General features: G+C 43.4%; 1 protein-coding gene across 1 annotated transcript; it reads left to right on the forward strand.

The window, feature by feature from the left end:
- The first annotated feature begins 13560 nt into the window (after positions 1-13560).
- LOC120921830 lies at positions 13561-16424 on the forward strand. The gene is made up of 2 exons (XM_040334318.1): positions 13561-14107; positions 14293-16424. Exons 1-2 carry the CDS (start codon positions 13587-13589, stop codon positions 16295-16297), a joined length of 2526 nt encoding a protein of 841 aa, XP_040190252.1. The 5' UTR covers positions 13561-13586; the 3' UTR covers positions 16298-16424.
- The last annotated feature ends 1455 nt before the right edge of the window (positions 16425-17879 follow it).

Below are 17879 nucleotides of genomic sequence, written 5' to 3' on the forward strand. Positions count from 1 at the left end.
TGCATCCCATGTCCTCCATTCTGCACCCTTCTCCTGCATCCCATGTGCTCCATTCTGCACCCTTCTCCTACACCTCATGTCCTCCATTCTGCACCCTTCTCCTACACCTCATGTCCTCCATTCTGCACCCCATGTCCTCCATTCTGCACCCTTCTCCTGCATCCCATGTCATCCATTCTGCACCCTTCTCCTGCATCCCATGTCCTCCATTCTGCACCCTTCTCCTGCATCCCATGTCCTCCAGTCTGCACCCTTCTCCTGCATCCCATGTCCTCCATTCTGCACCCTTCTCCTGCATCCCATGTCCTCCATTCTGCACTCTTCTCCTGCATCCCATGTCCTCCATTCTGCACCCTTCTCCTACACCTCATGTCCTCCATTCTGCACCCTTCTCCTACACCTCATGTCCTCCATTCTGCACCCCATGTCCTCCATTCTGCACCCTTCTCCTGCATCCCATGTCATCCATTCTGCACCCTTCTCCTGCATCCCATGTCCTCCATTCTGCACCCTTCTCCTGCATCCCATGTCCTCCATTCTGCACCCTTCTCCTGCATCCCATGTCCTCCATTCTGCACCCTTCTCCTGCATCCCATGTCCTCCATTCTGCACTCTTCTCCTGCATCCCATGTCCTCCATTCTGCACCCATCTCCTGCACCTCATGTCCTCCATTCTGCACCCTTCTCCTACACCTCATGTCCTCCATTCTGCACCCTTCTCCTACACCTCATGTCCTCCATTCTGCACCCCATGTCCTCCATTCTGCACCCTTCTCCTGCATCCCATGTCATCCATTCTGCACCCTTCTCCTGCATCCCATGTCCTCCATTCTGCACCCTTCTCCTGCATCCCATGTCCTCCATTCTGCACCCTTCTCCTGCATCCCATGTCCTCCATTCTGCACCCTTCTCCTGCATCCCATGTCCTCCATTCTGCACCCTTCTCCTGCATCCCATGTCCTCCATTCTGCACCCTTCTCCTGCATCCCATGTCCTCCATTTTGCACCCTTCTCCTGCATCCCATGTCCTCCATTCTGCACCCTTCTCCTGCATCCCATGTCCTCCATTCTGCACCCTTCTACTGCATCCCATGTGCTCCATTCTGCACCCTTCTCCTACACCTCATGTCCTCCATTCTGCACCCCATGTCCTCCATTCTGCACCCTTCTCCTGCATCCCATGTCCTCCATTCTGCACCCTTCTCCTGCATCCCATGTCCTCCATTCTGCACCCTTCTCCTGCATCCCATGTCCTCCATTCTGCACCCTTCTCCTGCATCCCATGTCCTCCATTCTGCACCCTTCTCCTGCATCCCATGTCCTCCATTCTGCACCCTTCTCCTGCATCCCATGTCTTCCATTCTGCACCCTTCTCCTGCATCCCATGACCTCCATTCTGCAGCCTTCTCCTGTATCCCATGTCTTCCATTCTGCACCCTTCTCTTGCATCCCATGACCTCCATTCTGCACCCTTCTCCTGCATCCCATGTCCTCCATTCTGCACCCTTCCCCTGCACCCCATGTTCTCCATTCTGCACCCTTCTTCTGCACCCATGTCCTCCATTCTGCACCCTTCTCCTGCACCCCATATCCTCCTTTCTGCACCATTCTCCTGCACCCCATGTCCTCCATTCTGCACCCTTCTCCTGCACCCCATGTCCTCCATTCTGCACCCTCTTCCTGCACCCCATGTCCTCCATTCTCCTGCACCCCATGTCCTCCATTCTGCACCCTTCTCCTGCATCCCATGTCCTCCATTCTGCACCCTTCTCCCGCATCCCATGTCCTCCATTCTGCACACTTCCCCTGCATTTCATGTGCTGCAGTAACCTACACCATTCTCTGGTACCCTACACTGCATGTTATGCATCCCATGTCCTGAATTCTGCACAATGTATCCTTCCCCTGCACCCCATGTTCTGCACCCTTCTCCTGCATCCTGAAGGTCCTGAGGTGACCTACACTTTTTTCTGGTACCCTGCACCTAGGGTTGCCACCTTTTCATCAAGCCAAACCCGAACACTTTAGCGACGCACAGCAATTTTTTTGTAGTATAAACTATACATATATTTTGTGATGAAAAAAACTTTTAGACACTATTTGTGCACTGATTATATTATAAAATATTATTATCTATAAGAAAGCAAATATATTGCATGTAATGAGTAAAAACTTCGAGATTTAGTAAGCGTTTTCACCTTACAAGGAAAGAGTTTAGTTAGTTACATACAATGTTATCTTCTGTAGTTTAGTAAAAGTAAAATAGTAACAGAAACAAAACGAATTAGTAACATATTTGTTTTATTTCTTAACCTTGTAATGCAACAAAATAACTTAAACATTATAAACACAAGAATGACCCAGCTTGGGTACATAAATAAAACATTATTTTAACTTTTAGGAAACAAAGTGCACCTGATACATAACAAATGACCAATACAAAAATACTCCAGTAGTAATAACTTATAAACCCCAAATAAAGTGCTTTTCAAATATAAATAACAAATGTTGATAAATAAAATACAGATTTTTAGAACTCAAAATATATAAGAAAATAATTTGAGATCAAATAAAAAATAAAGTGCACATCAAACAATGCAAAGTTCACATCAAAATCAAACTAAAAATAACTACACATTATTTATTTATTTTTCCATATGTACTTTGTATTAGACTTTGCAGCTTTTAGTAGTGGTTTGTTATTTACTACAAAGTCATAGATTTCCATACAAGACATTTGGAAGTTGAATTTTATGCAGATTTCTGCTTTCACCAGATTGGAGGACATCCGATTTCTTTTATCACTCCAAAGGTTTTGCATAACGCTAAAGACCCGCTCCACAAATGCATTGCTTACAGGAATTGCTAAAACGCATTCCACTATTTTTAGGAGATTCAGTGCGGAGCATTTCTCAAAGAATGCTACCCATCTTTGGTCCACCGGATGTTCTCCATCAGGATCCAATGTGTGAACAACTTTGCTCAGAATGGAGAACTCACTGAAGAGCTCATCACCATCAACATCTATGTTGAACATCTTCTTAATGTCACATAAACTGTCGAATGTTAAAGTCTCTTTAGGTTTAAGACTTAGAATGGCAATTTTCTTTAAATAGGAATCTAATCCAAAATCAAATCTCTTCTCCAAATATTGCACACATGCATTGTAAACTTCTAAAGCATTGTTCTTGAATGCCTCCTGTGAACTTGGTGGAAGATTCTTCAGTGATTGGTTTACTTTGAAGCCAAAACAATTCTCTGTTATTCACAGCTTGAGATTGTTAAGAACTTCCTAAAGAATATGAAAGATCTCAGTTGACTGCATTGTGTCACTCTCCAATTTTAAGATGGCAGGTTGAAATATATTCATAAAATTGTGTACAAAAAAAAAGGTAACATTCGTGGAGTGTGAGATCTGAATCGGAATTAAGACCATGTTCCTGAGACCTAATAAACTTCCAAATGAGAACTGGACAGTTCTCTTCTCCTTTTTGAATAAAGTATGTTTTCACAGCAGGCCAATTCTTCAACAGCAGATCCAATGCTTTAAATAACGACAGCCATCGTGTTGGTACATGTCTTAAAAGATTCTGATAACCCATATCCAAAAATTCAAAGCATGACTTGAGTTCTTTAACATTCTTAGCGCTGCAGGAAAATTCATTGTATACTTTAATTACGAATGCTTCCACATCGTATATCAACCTTTTGCAGCCATGTTTTGCAGCATTATGCAACAGATGTCAGTTGCAACCTGCAGCTAAAAGGAAAGAATTTTCCAACCTTAAGTTGGTATAGACAGAATGATGGATGCCAGTTGACGGATGCGTTATCTGCACCATAAGAAATGATCTGTTTGAGGTCCAGATCAAATGAGCTCAGAACCTGATGTATATGGGCGGACATTGCATCCGATGTTTCATCAGCATCCTCATAAAAATCGAGAATTTTCTTCTGAACTCCCTTATCCTTGGTGAAATAGGTCACCGCAAGTGGAAAATATTTAGAGTTACCTTTGTTCGAAGCGTCAAGCGAATCTGAAAAAGGTTTTCCACCTTGAATCTGCTTTACTACTTGTTGAACTGAAGAAGGGGATAAAACATTTTGTACAATAGCTGCAGATTTTGTTCTTCCGCAGTGCATTTTCCTGGCAATCTGTGAGTCTGGAAAAACTTTAGAATAAAATGTATTCCCACAGTCCTAAAAATAGATAATAATAATAATATATATATAAATAAAAAGCAAGTATATGTTATAGTGTAATCTAAATTATTATGGATCATGCCTTCATATTCTGAGTAAATACTTCATAATGTTACTATTAAAGGGTGCAAACATGCCTCATGTTACTATTAAAGGGTGCAAACATAGTTACATAGTTAGTCAGGTTGAAAAAAGACACAAGTCCATCCAGTTCAACCACAAAAAATAAACAAAAAAAATAAAAAAAACACAGTACAATCCCATACACCCAACTCCATACCCACAGTTGATCCAGAGGAAGGCAAAAAACCCCAGCAGAGCATGATCCAATTTGCTACAGCAGGGGAAAAAATTCCTTCCTGATCCCCCCGAGAGGCAATCAGATTTACCCTGGATCAACTTTACCTACAAATCTTAGTACTCAGTTATTTTATGTACATTTAGGAAAGAATCCAGGCCTTTCTTAAAGCAATCTACTGAGCTGGCCAGAACCACCTCTGGAGGGAGTCTGTTCCACATTTTCACAGCTCTTACTGTGAAGAAACCTTTCCGTATTTGGAGGTGAAATCTCTTTTCCTCTAGACGTAAAGAGTGCCCCCTTGTGCTCAGTGTTGACCGTAAAGTGAATAACTCAACACCAAGTACACTGTATGGACCTCTTATATATTTGTACATGTTGATCATATCCCCCCTTATTCTCCTCTTCTCAAGAGTGAATAAATTCAGTTCCTCTAATCTTTCCTCATAGCTGAGCTCCTCCATTCCTCTTATCAGTTTGGTTGCTCTTCTCTGCACTTTCTCCAGTTCTCCGATATCCTTTTTGAGAACTGGGGCCCAAAACTGAACTGCATATTCCAGATGAGGTCTTACTAATGATTTGTACAGGGGGGCAAAATTATATCTCTGTCTCTGGAGTCCATACCTCTCTTAATACAAGAAAGGACTTTGCTCGCTTTGGAAACCGCAGCTTGGCAATGCATGTTATTATTGAGCTTATGATCTACCAAGACCCCCAGATCCTTCTCCACTACAGATCCCCCAGATCCTTCTCCACTACGGATCCCCCCAGATCCTTCTCCACTACGGATCCCCCCAGATCCTTCTCCACTACGGATCCCCCCAGATCCTTCTCCACTACGGACCCCCCCAGATCCTTCTCCACTACAGACCCCCCCAGATCCTTCTCCACTACAGATCCCCCCCAGATCCTTCTCCACTACAGATCCCCCCAGTTGTACTCCCCCTAGCATGTATGATGCATGCATATTCTTATTCCCTAAGTGCATAACTTTACATTTATCTACATTAAACCTCATCTGCCACTTAGTCGCCCAATTAGACAGAGCATTGAGGTCGGCTTGTAAATTGGAGACATCCTGTAAGGACGTTATTCCACTGCATAGCTTGGTGTCATCTGCAAAGACAGAAATGTTACTTTTGATCTCAGACCCAATATCATTTATAAATATATTGAAAAGTAAGGGTCCCAGCACTGAACCTTGGGGTACACCACTGATAACCTTGGACCATTCAGAGTAAGAATCATTAACCACGACTCTCTGATCATGCCTCATAATGTTACTATAAAAGTGGCAGTAAACTCCTGAATTAGATTCCTTTACCTACAGGTAAGCTTATAATAAAGCTGTATAATTTAACTGTAGGTAAAATGAATATCTCCTAAACGTGCACCATTTTTCAAGTTTACTACTTCTTTGAAAGGGGGGGGGGGAAACATTTTAATAATTATTTTATTTCATTCAAATACATGCCATAAATAATTTGTAAAAATACATTAACTAGATTGATGGAAGAACACAATTTATGTGAAGCAAACTAAACTACTACTAGGAAAAGGTAGCATTATAAAAATCAAATTGTCTCACCTGAGATAAATAGCTGTGGTGATGTTGTGTAACACCATGATAGATAAGACTGATTTCAGCAGCAAGGACTTTATCTTCTTCCTCTGTGTTGACTTTGACAAAAAACTTTTGCAGAGTATCTGATGTTTTGTGAGCACGCATAGCTTGCTTGTGACGGTCTGAATTTTGGTGAGCTTTACCAGCTTTAAGACCATCATATGTCACCTTGAAAGTAACTCGACACACTTTGCATCTTCCCAATGTATCATCACCTTTTTCCCTTACAAGCAAGCTTTTAAAATCAGCATTTTCAAGCCACTCATCCCGAAATTTGCAAAGCCGTCTGGCTTTTTTACTAGTACAGGTCTGCTGTTCATCTTCCAAAGACATTATATTACTACTCAGTGGCGGCTGGTGCTCCATTTTTTTGGGGGGGCGCAAACAATACCACAACCCCCCCCCCCCCCCCCGATCACTCGCCCGCAATAGGGCCTACAGACAGACAGGTAGATAGATAGATAGATAGACATGTAGATAAATAGATAGATAGATAGAGAGACAGACATGTAGATAAATAGATAGACAGACAGATAGATAGATAGATAAACTAGAGAGACATACATGTAGATAGATAGATAGATAGATAGATAGATAGATAGATAGATAGATAGATAGATAGATAGATAGATAGATATGAAGATAGATAGATGAGAGAGAGGGAGATGTATCACTGTCCTTCACCAGGGATTTAGTAATGAATAAGAGAAGTATTAGATCAGTCCCCCATGGCCCCCCTTCTCTCCCCTCTCCTGCCTGACACATGTCTCTCTGACACAGCAGCACACTGTCGGGTGAATGGCTGATTTTAGGGCAGAGTTGATTCCCGGGACACAGAAGCAGATCTCCCTCCACCTGCAGTCCGATCATCACAGATCACAGTACAAGGTGCTGCTGTATGACACTGACAGGATAACACTCTGCTCTGCTCAGATCACAGTACCTCCACCACCCCGCATACCAACCCCCACACTCCACTGCACATGATATATAAAATATAATGATGGGGAAGGCTTCAGTTCCTTCCTACCTCTTTGCAGCAGATCCTCTCAGGCGGAGCAGTATTGAGCTGCAGATCTGACTGAGGTGACGTCACTTCCCGACTGTCCTTTGACTGTGTGAAAGAAAGCACCGCCCACTGGGCAGTGACATAGTTCTATCACACTGTGTGCACTCACTGCACCCGCCCGGCTATAATACAAGCCATCGCGCCGGGAACAGTGGCGCGTCGGTTTGCGCCACAAAGGCATATTTTAGCTGCCGTCTGCTACTGCAATCTTATGATTGCACAGACGTAACCTTACAAAATACCGCACTGTGCCCGGCGCCCATACACAGTGCAATAAGGACTTTTTTTTTTTAAAAAAATCGTTTCTTAAAGGGACATGTTTAAAAAAAAATATATATTTTTTTAGATTTTTTTTTTTTTTTTTTACTGCCTGGGGAGGGGGGGCGGCGCCCGGGCGCCCCCTATGGACGGGCCACCACTATTACTACTGTTGATACAATATATGAAACATTTTAAATGCTTTAACATTAGTAGAATGTAACCATTAACAGTCTGTGGCAGATTTGTAGAATCCACTTGAGCCAAATGAGATGTGGAGTTGAGGGTTTTATATACTGTACATACAAACATATACTGTATGTAATGTGTGTAGTTTATATATATATATATATATATATATATATATATATATATATATATATATATATATATATATACACACACACACACACAACACAATTCACAGGCCACTTTATTTAGATCCCCTTTGCTAGTACCAGGTTGGACCCCCCTTTGCCTTCATTCTTCATGGCATAGATACAATGAGGTGTTGGAAAGTTGCTGCAGATTTGTCAGCTGCACATCCATGATGGTAATCTCCCGTTCCACCACATCCCAAAGGGTCTCTATTGGATGAGATGTGGTGAGATGATTGGAGTCCAGGGACCTCTTTGTCCAGTGGGGAGATGATCGGAGCTTTGTGACATGGTGACATTATCCTGCTGGAAGGAGCCATCAGAAGATGGGGACACTGTAGACATAAACGGATGGACATGGTCACCAACAATACTCAGGTAGGCCGTGGTGTATAAATGATGCCCAATTGGTACTAAGGGCCCAAAGTGTGGCAAGAAAATATACCCCACACTATTACACCACCAGCCTGAACTATTGATACAAGGCAGGGTGGATCCATGCTTTCATGTTTACGCCAAATTCTGACCCAACCATCAAAATGTTTGAAGTTCAGCAAGTCGTCTTCACCACGTCTAGGATGCCTAAATGCATTGAGTTGCTGCCATGTGATTGGCTGATTAGCAATTTGTGTTACCAAGCAATTGAATATATGTACCTAATAAAGTGGTTAGTGAGTGTGGGAGGAAAAAAGTTTGCCTACCTATAGACAATCCGCTAATGTAACCGCTGATTGTCAATATTAACAACACCCCAAAAACAGTTCACAAAATGCAGTGCAATTGTCAGAATCAGAGAGCATAGGTGTGAAAACCCACGATTCCAGTGCGGCAAAAAAAGTTGCATACACCTTTTTTGTGTGGGTGCAGTGCGATTTGAGCCATACAAAATGAATGGGCTCAAATTGTACTGCAAAGAATGGCATGTGTTTTTAACAGGAATGCGGTGAGATTCCTCTCTGAATCACATGCATTTACCTGCACCACACCAATGTGAACAGAGGTTCAAAGTTTTCCCTTGTATAACAATGCAGGATTTTTTTCAGGATGCTGCACAATATCTTTGTTGCGGAGCGCTGGATATCTGTAATGTCATCAAATCTGTGTCCGAATTTCGATGCATGTAAGGGCAAGCGGATTGTACTGAGGTTGACCTATCGATCACCTTGGGTACAACCAGCATGTCAGCTTTTTCGACATACAGTTACTGCCAGGCGGCTATAGCCACAAGCAGTAACCATTGTATTCTGCCAGACGAGAATGCAGAATACAATAGTGTACTGGTCTGGGAGGCATTTCCCCATCAACACTGTGTTCAGGGGGGAATTTAGACATTTTCTTTCCTTTTTTATTTTCAAATAAAGGTATGAAAAGGTTAGAACCTCCATTAGGTTTTTAATGCTGCGTCTGACCCCACTGGGGAGACTTTCCTTATTATGTGTCTTGGGGACACCACTTTGACATCAGGTCATGAAATGTCAACACACCAGAATAGGAAGGTACACACCATGTGCTGCCTTTGCAATGTATATTACATGCTTGGCACTCAGCAGTGTCTGTTTCTTTAAGACCCTCCATTTTCTTGATGCCTAGAGGCGGGTCTTCTCTGTATGTCTAAGGCTTGATGGGACATTTCCTGTTTCATTCCAGCTCTAGCTACTGTAGTGACCAGATCCACAAGACATCTTAAAGCTATCACAATTTGCAAACCTGACGAACACCAAAGCCTGTGAGTAAAGGGGTTTTGCTAGTTCAGCTTGTGTAGAGGGATGCTAGACATTGCAGATAGATAATGTGTGTTTCAGTGTAGTAGGCAAGCACATGTTAGGCCTATCTTTTGTATTAGCTATGTATAATGTATGTTGCTTGATTAGCCATGCTTATATTTGTTTTCTATGTTTGTTTCACAGTTTTACCAAATCAAATCACATCACATCTCATCCCATATCATCATACTATTGTACACATTCCTGTTCATTATATCTCAGTAAAGATTGCATCAGTTCAACAACCAGCGCGTCTTTCATTGGGACTTGGTTTATACTTGATGTTAAGCTGTGTACCTAAAGCAACACACACAGCCGAGGCATTACAGTAAAAAGGCTTTAAATCGTTGTCAGAAGCAGCTAAGCAGCTTTGAATCGTCCTCAGCAGTAAAAGAACGATTAACTCCTTTCAGCCACGTGGAGTGAAGCTAAAGTGAAACTAATTTCTCTCACTCACTACAACACTGATACTGCCTGTGTCCAGTCATCATCATTATCCACTCTGCCAGCCAAATCAAGATGCAGAACACAGAGAACAACACTCTGACAGTTAACCCTCAATGCTCCTATAAGGAGGATGACACACACAGCTTTCCAAGAATCAAGTCTAGATGCACAACATTGTCTAGAGCATCTAGTCAAACAAATCTGACTTCAGCTAGCGCAGATTCAGCAAGATCTAAGCGTACTAGTTCTAGACATTCAAGCATCACCAGTCTGTCATCGGCTAGCGACAAAGCGACTAAGGCAAGAGCAAAAGCAGAGGCAGCTTGCGCCATGGCTTCTTATGCGGAGCAAGAAGCTGAATTGATGAGAGAAAAAGCAAAAAGTGAATCCGAAGCACTCAAAAAGAAAGCAGAAGTGGAAGCATCTTTACACTTACTCAAACAGCAGAAAAACGCTGCAGCAGCCTTAGCCGAGGCAGAAGTTTTCACAAGGGCTGCCGAAGCTCAGTACGATGGCATAGAAAACCAGACGTCATCCCATAGCGCAATCCAGCGCACCCGTGAGTACGTACAGTCACAAGCAACCATGTACACCGACCAGCAATCCAATGACGCACCTAGGTCTTCATTGACTCCACTAGCAATAAGCAACTTTGATACTACGCAACATTGCAAGGCTGAATCAGGATCCCAGAGTGGGAAGTCAAGTGGTCGCATGCTCGGAGACCAATCTGCCAACCCTCCAAGAGTGCAAACGGATGCTCGCGTACTCCCTCCTCAAGCAAATACAAGTCTGGATTATAGCAGAAAGACTTACAACAGACGAGAACAACCACCTAAACAAAGTGGATTCAGTCAAGCGCCTCATCAGCCTTACCAGCCGCAGCCATACCCTGAGTTTACACCCGAGAAGTATTCGCCAGACGCAACAAGTGCTATAGAAGTGGCAAAATTCCTGATGCACCGTGAGATAGTAGGCGCTGGTCTCATGAAATTCGATGACCGTCCAGAAAACTACTGGGCCTGGAAGTCATCTTTCCTGAGTGGTACCCAAGACTTAAATATGACGGAGAAAGGAAAGCTTTACCAGCTCGTCAGATGGCTAGGACCAGAGTCCACTGAGCAAGCCCAAAGGATCAGATCAGTACATGTTCATGACGCAGCAGCAGGACTTGCAATGGTGTGGCGGAGACTAGAACAATGCTATGGATCACCTGAAGTGATCGAGGATGCTCTGCTGAAAAGGATAGAAAACTATCCAAGAATAACAAGTAAGGATTACCAAAAGCTGAGAGGTTTGGGAGACCTACTCTTAGAAATAGAAGCCGCTAAGTCTAGTGGATATCTGCCAGGTCTCTCATATCTGGATACAGCACGTGGAGTTGAGCCCATAATCGAGAAACTTCCTTACAACTTGCAAGAAAGGTGGGTAGCTCAAGCTTCAAGATACAAGAAAGATCATCGAGTTGCATTTCCACCGTTCGCCTTCTTCGCTGAATTCATAGAAGACCAAGCTGAAATACGCAATGACCCAAGCTTTGCTTTCCTGAACAAGAGAACGGCAAGCTTCCCAAAGGTAGAGCAGAAACCTCCAGGGCTTTACAAAGAACGCAGAGCAACAGTTTCTGTAAGGAAGACAGAAGTTCCGCCTGAATCTGCAGCCAATCAGGAAGACAACACAAGGAAGAAAGTTGAGGAGCCAGACAAAATATGTCCTATCCACAACAAGCCTCATCCACTAAGAAAATGTCGCAGTTTCAGAAGTAAGACATTAGAAGAGCGCAAAGCTTATCTTAAAGACAATCGCATTTGTTTCAGATGCTGCGCTTCAATTCAGCATCTTGCAAAAGACTGTACAAAAACAATACAATGCGCAGAGTGTAACAGTGACAAACACTTGTCAACACTGCACCCGGGACCACCACCATGGAAACAAGAAGTTCTGGCAACTCAAGAAGACCATGGTGGGGAGCAAGGCGAGAGTACAATGCCAGCAGTAACCTCAAAGTGCACTGAGATCTGTACAGAGCAGGGCCACTCAAGATCATGCTCCAAGATATGCTTAGTCAAGGTGTATCCAGCAGGTTTCAGAGAGAAGGCAATCAAAATGTACACAGTCTTGGATGAACAGAGTAACAGATCTCTGGCAAAAACAGAATTCTTTGACCTCTTCGGTGACAAAGGAAGTCCAACTCCATACACCTTGAAGACTTGTTCTGGAGTTGTAGAGACAATAGGGAGAAGAGCAAATAACTACATCATCGAGTCATTAGATGGAAAGACAAAGGTGACTCTTCCTACCCTCATAGAATGTGATGAGATACCAGACGACAGGTCAGAGATTCCCACACCTGAAGTTGCTCGTCATCACCCACATCTGGTGCGAATAGCAGACCAAATACCAGCACTAGATCCAGATGCTGCAATCACCCTTCTACTCGGGAGAGATATTCTCAGAGTGCACAAAGTCAGAGAACAGTACAATGGGCCACACAATGCACCATTTGCACGCCTTGATCTCGGATGGGTCATCGTTGGAGAAGTATGTCTAGACGGACTGCACAAACCAGCAAAGGTAAATGTCTACAGAACACATCTGTTGCAGAATGGTCGTACATCTTGTCTTTGCCCATGTACCAACAGTCTACACATTAAAGAGAGATTAGATAACCCAAAACATCATCGAAGTATACAGAGGTGCATGGAAGACTTAGCCTCAACTGGAAATGCAGATGAACTGGGTTGTAAGGTGTTTGAAAGAACACGAGACGACGACAAGCCAGCACCCTCGGTGGAAGATACCCTCTTCCTTGAGATCATGGACAGAGAAGTCTACAGAGACAAGTCAGGCAGCTGGGTAGCCCCTCTACCCTTCCGGTCACCACGCCATCGCCTTCCTGACAACAGGGTACAAGCAGAGAAACGCTTCAGTTTGTTGCAGCGCACTCTACAAAGAAAGCCAAATATGAAGAAACACTTCCAAGCCTTCATGCAAAAGATTTTTGACAACAAGCAGGCAGAAAGGGCACCACCACTACAAGAGAACCAAGAACACTGGTACTTACCAATATTTGGGGTGTATCATCCTCAGAAACCAGGTCAGATACGTGTAGTATTTGACTCTAGTGCGAAGCACGAAGGCATCTCATTAAATGACGTCCTTCTCAGCGGACCTGACCTGAACAACACACTCCTTGGAGTACTCATCAGGTTCAGAAAAGAACTTGTAGCAGTAACAGCAGATGTACAACAGATGTTCTACTGTTTCTTCGTTCGAGAAGATCACAGAGACTACTTAAGGTTCCTGTGGTATGCAGACAACGACTTTAACAAAGACATCACAGCGTACAGGATGAAGGTACATGTGTTTGGAAACAGCCCTTCCCCAGCTGTAGCTATCTACAATCTGAAACGAGCAGCACAGCAAGGTGAAAGACATGGTCAAGAAGCCAAACAGTTCGTCATGAAGAACTTCTACGTGGACGATGGACTTGCTTCTTTCTCCAGCAACGAACAAAGCTATTAACGTCCTGAAAAGTACAAAAGAAATGTTGGCAGAATCCAACATAAGATTAAACAAGGTAGCTTCCAACAGCTACAGAGTCATGGAAGCATTTCCAATGGAAGACCGTGCTAAAGACCTCAAAGACTTAGATCTAGGAACAGAATCACCACCCTTGCAAAGAAGTCTTGGGCTTAGTTGGGACCTAAAGACTGACAGTTTCACCTTCAGGGTCTCCAGAGAAGAGAAACCATTCACAAAAAGAGGCGTCCTATCTACAGTCAACAGTCTTTATGACCCCCTGGGATTCGTAGCACCCATCATCATGCAAGGCAAAGCTCTTTTGAGACAGATCACTACTGAGCAAGAACAAATTGACTGGGACGTACTTCTTCCTGAAGAGAAGCAAATGCAGTGGAAGTTGTGGAAAGACTCATTGTTAGAGCTTGAACAACTCAACATTCCAAGACCGTACGTATTTGTTTCCTTGTCTGCTACAAAGAGGAGAGAATTATGCGTATTCTCTGACGCTTCCACTATGGCTATTGCAGCTGTAACTTACCTTAGGGCAGTGTTTCTCAATTCCAGTCCTCAGGCCCCCCCAACAGGTCAGGTTTTCAGGATTTCCCTCAGATGAAAAGGCTGTGGTGATTACTAAGGCAGTGAAACTGATCAAATCACCTGTACAAAATAATTGAAAACCTGACCTGTTGGGGGGGCCTGAGGACTGGAATTGAGAAACACTGCCTTAGGGTAATAGACACTGAGGGACAAAGCCATGTTGGGTTCATCATGGGAAAATCTAAACTAGCTCCCAGACCTGCTCACACTGTCCCACGTCTAGAACTTTGTGCTGCTGTCTTAGCGGTAGAGATGGCAGACATGATTACGACTGAACTGGACATTGAGGTCCATGCAGTGAACTTTTATACAGACAGCAAGATTGTGTTAGGATATATTCACAACGCTTCAAAAAGATTTTACACATACGTGACCAACAGAGTGACACGTATCAGAAAGTCTACAAGTCCATATCAGTGGCATCACATCAGCACAGACAAGAACCCAGCTGATCATGGGACAAGATTGGTGTCAGCCGCTGTACTCAAGCAAACTAACTGGTTCGTTGGTCCATCGTTTCTTGGTAAGCCAGAAACCAAAGAGACTACTCAGGTAGAGACCTTTCAGCTCATAGAACCAGATCAAGACAAAGAGGTAAGACCTCAAGTTGCAGTTTGTAAGACTTTAGTTACCAGAGACAGTCTGGGCGCCCATAGATTTGAAAGGTTTTCCAGTTGGAAGTCTTTAACCCGTGCAATCGGAAAACTTATCTGTCTAGCTAGATACTCCTGCAGAGCTACTAATACTGATCAGCGTAGCAACGACCATCTTGAACAAGCTAAGGTCGCGATCATCAAATGCATCCAGCAGGAAGTCTTTAAAGAAGAAATTCAAAGCCTTCTGAAAAAGGAAGAGATTTCTCGACTCAGTTCGCTCAAGAATTTGAACCCTATCCTCGACGAAAACGGAGTACTAAGAATTGGAGGTCGTTTGTCGGCAGCGGATATGACTATCCAAGAGAGACATCCCTTCATCATACCTAAGAATCATCACATCGCTCTTCTTCTGGTAAGACACTATCATGAGCAAGTTGCACATCAAGGACGACACTTCACTGAAGGAGCAGTACGGTCAGCAGGATTGTGGATCATAGGAGGTAAGAGACTAGTCTCCAGCGTGATCAGCAAATGCGTTACCTGTAAGAAGATTAGAGGGAAACTTGAGGTTCAGAAGATGTCAAACTTACCTGCAGACAGACTTGCTTCAGATCCTCCGTTCACTCACGTAGGTCTAGACGTTTTTGGACCATGGAACATCTCTTCTCGCAAGACCAGAGGAGGCAGTGCCGAAAGTAAACGTTGGGCTGTTCTGTTCTCTTGCCTGAGTACTAGAGCAGTTCATATTGAAGTGATTGAATCTTTATCCACTTCAAGTTTCATCAATGCCTTGAGAAGATTCTTCTCTATCAGAGGACCAGCGAAATTGATTCGTTCAGACCGTGGCACAAACTTTATTGGGGCCTGCAAGGAGTTGAAGATCATCTCTACAGACTCTGAAACAGGTTCCTATCTTCAAGATCAAGGATGCACTTGGACTTTTAATCCTCCACACGCATCGCATACGGGAGGAGCCTGGGAGAGGATGATTGGAGTAGCTCGTCGTATTCTGGATGCCATGCTCCTGAAGGTTGGGTCTACTCGCCTCACTCATGAAGCTTTGACTACACTAATGGCTGAAGTCGTGGCCATTATGAACGCCAGACCTTTGGTTCCAGTGTCTACAGATCCGGAGATGCCGTCAGTCTTGACACCCGCAATGCTGCTGACCCAGAAGATGGAACCAGTGACAGCTCCCTCAGGAGACTTTGACCTCAAGGACTTGTACACCAAGCAATGGAGACAAGTTCAAAGTCTTGCGGACATTTTCTGGAAGAGGTGGAGACAGGAATACCTGGTGACACTCCAGCCACGCAAGAAATGGCAAGATGACAAACCCAACTTACAAGTTGGAGACATTGTCTTATTAAAAGACACTCAGGCCCACAGGAACGAATGGCCTATTGGACTCATTGTGGGGACTGATCCTAGTAGTGATGCTAGAGTTAGAAAGGTTGAAGTTAGAATTGTTAGACAGGGCATTCCCAAGGTGTATGCTAGGCCAATTTCCGAAGTAGTTTTACTTCTGTCCAAAGGTTAGTGGCATAACAAAAGGTATGCCAGGTGGGGAGTGTGCTGCCTTTGCAATGTATATTACATGCTTGGCACTCAGCAGTGTCTGTTTCTTTAAGACCCTCCATTTTCTTGATGCCTAGAGGCGGGTCTTCTCTGTATGTCTAAGGCTTGCTGGGACATTTCCTGTTTCATTCCAGCTCTAGCTACTGTAGTGACCAGATCCACAAGACATCTTAAAGCTATCACAATTTGCAAACCTGACGAACACCAAAGCCTGTGAGTAAAGGGGTTTTGCTAGTTCAGCTTGTGTAGAGGGATGCTAGACATTGCAGATAGATAATGTGTGTTTCAGTGTAGTAGGCAAGCACATGTTAGGCCTATCTTTTGTATTAGCTATGTATAATGTATGTTGCTTGATTAGCCATGCTTATATTTGTTTTCTATGTTTGTTTCACAGTTTTACCAAATCAAATCAAATCAAATCACATCACATCTCATCCCATATCATCATACTATTGTACACATTCCTGTTCATTATATCTCAGTAAAGATTGCATCAGTTCAACAACCAGCGCGTCTTTCATTGGGACTTGGTTTATACTTGATGTTAAGCTGTGTACCTAAAGCAACACACACAGCCGAGGCATTACACACCAACCAATCATATTTGACCTTTTAATCGCTGGTAAATGTGACATGGAATCTATCACCTTGGTTATTGTGATATATCAGATGCAGTTCTACAGATTTCAAACATCTACCATGTTTTTACTGTTAAAAAAGGAAACGCTGTAGTCTGCCATGTACATTTGATAGGCATCACGTCTTTGGGTGACAAACAAAAAAAGTTGATAAAATGCCAGAAATAAACTTAAACTTTTTGTCACCAGCGATGATAAACCAGTGCCAAGGAACACATATCTAAAGTCACAATCCATAGAAAATCCAGCACATTGGTACCTTATCCAATATACAAAAGAAAAGCCAGATAAGGCCGTCTCCAAAGTGGGACCCTGATCTATGGAACAGCAGGCGGCTGCAATCAAAGTGCTCTGTTAGGCCAAAATAGATTAGCTGACCAGCAGTTTGGGAAATTTACAACATTGATCAATAAAAAAAAATGTCTTTCATTATCACATCATATATACAGCACAACAAAATTCTGGTCAGCACTGAAAGAAATATTCATGTTCATGCAGCAACAACAGTCCTTATAAACAAGCTTTAGAATATTCTCCCCACACTCTAAATGTACTTTACACGTCCCTTAAAGCGGGGGTTCACCTTATAAAAAATTTCTAACACTACATCCAGCCCAGTTCTGCAAATAAAATTACACTGACCTTTTTTATTTTCCGCCGTAGATAGCGTTTATCCTTAGAATTCACCGCGGCTTCCGGGTAGGGAATCCCGCGGGAGTGGGCGTTCCTATTGACATCCCAATTGATTGACATGCTAAATGAGGGCGCATATAGCGCGTCACGACTTCCCGAAAGAAGCTCGGTTCGGCTCGGCTCTATTCGGCGCCGGAAGTCGTGATGCGCTATATGCGCCCTCGTTTAGCATGTCAATCAACTGGCATGTCAATAGGAACGCCCACTCCCGCG

This window comes from Rana temporaria (genome assembly GCF_905171775.1).
Source record: "Rana temporaria chromosome 4 unlocalized genomic scaffold, aRanTem1.1 chr4y, whole genome shotgun sequence".
NCBI lineage: Eukaryota > Metazoa > Chordata > Amphibia > Anura > Ranidae > Rana > Rana temporaria.

Bases quoted from the DNA above. Each gene is read 5' to 3' on its own strand.
- LOC120921830 (XM_040334318.1), top strand. From the start codon at position 13,587: ATGTTGGCAGAATCCAACATAAGATTAAACAAGGTAGCTTCCAACAGC. The intron at 14,108-14,292 runs GGCAGTGTTTCT...ACACTGCCTTAG, and splicing joins GCAGCTGTAACTTACCTTAG to GGTAATAGACACTGAGGGAC.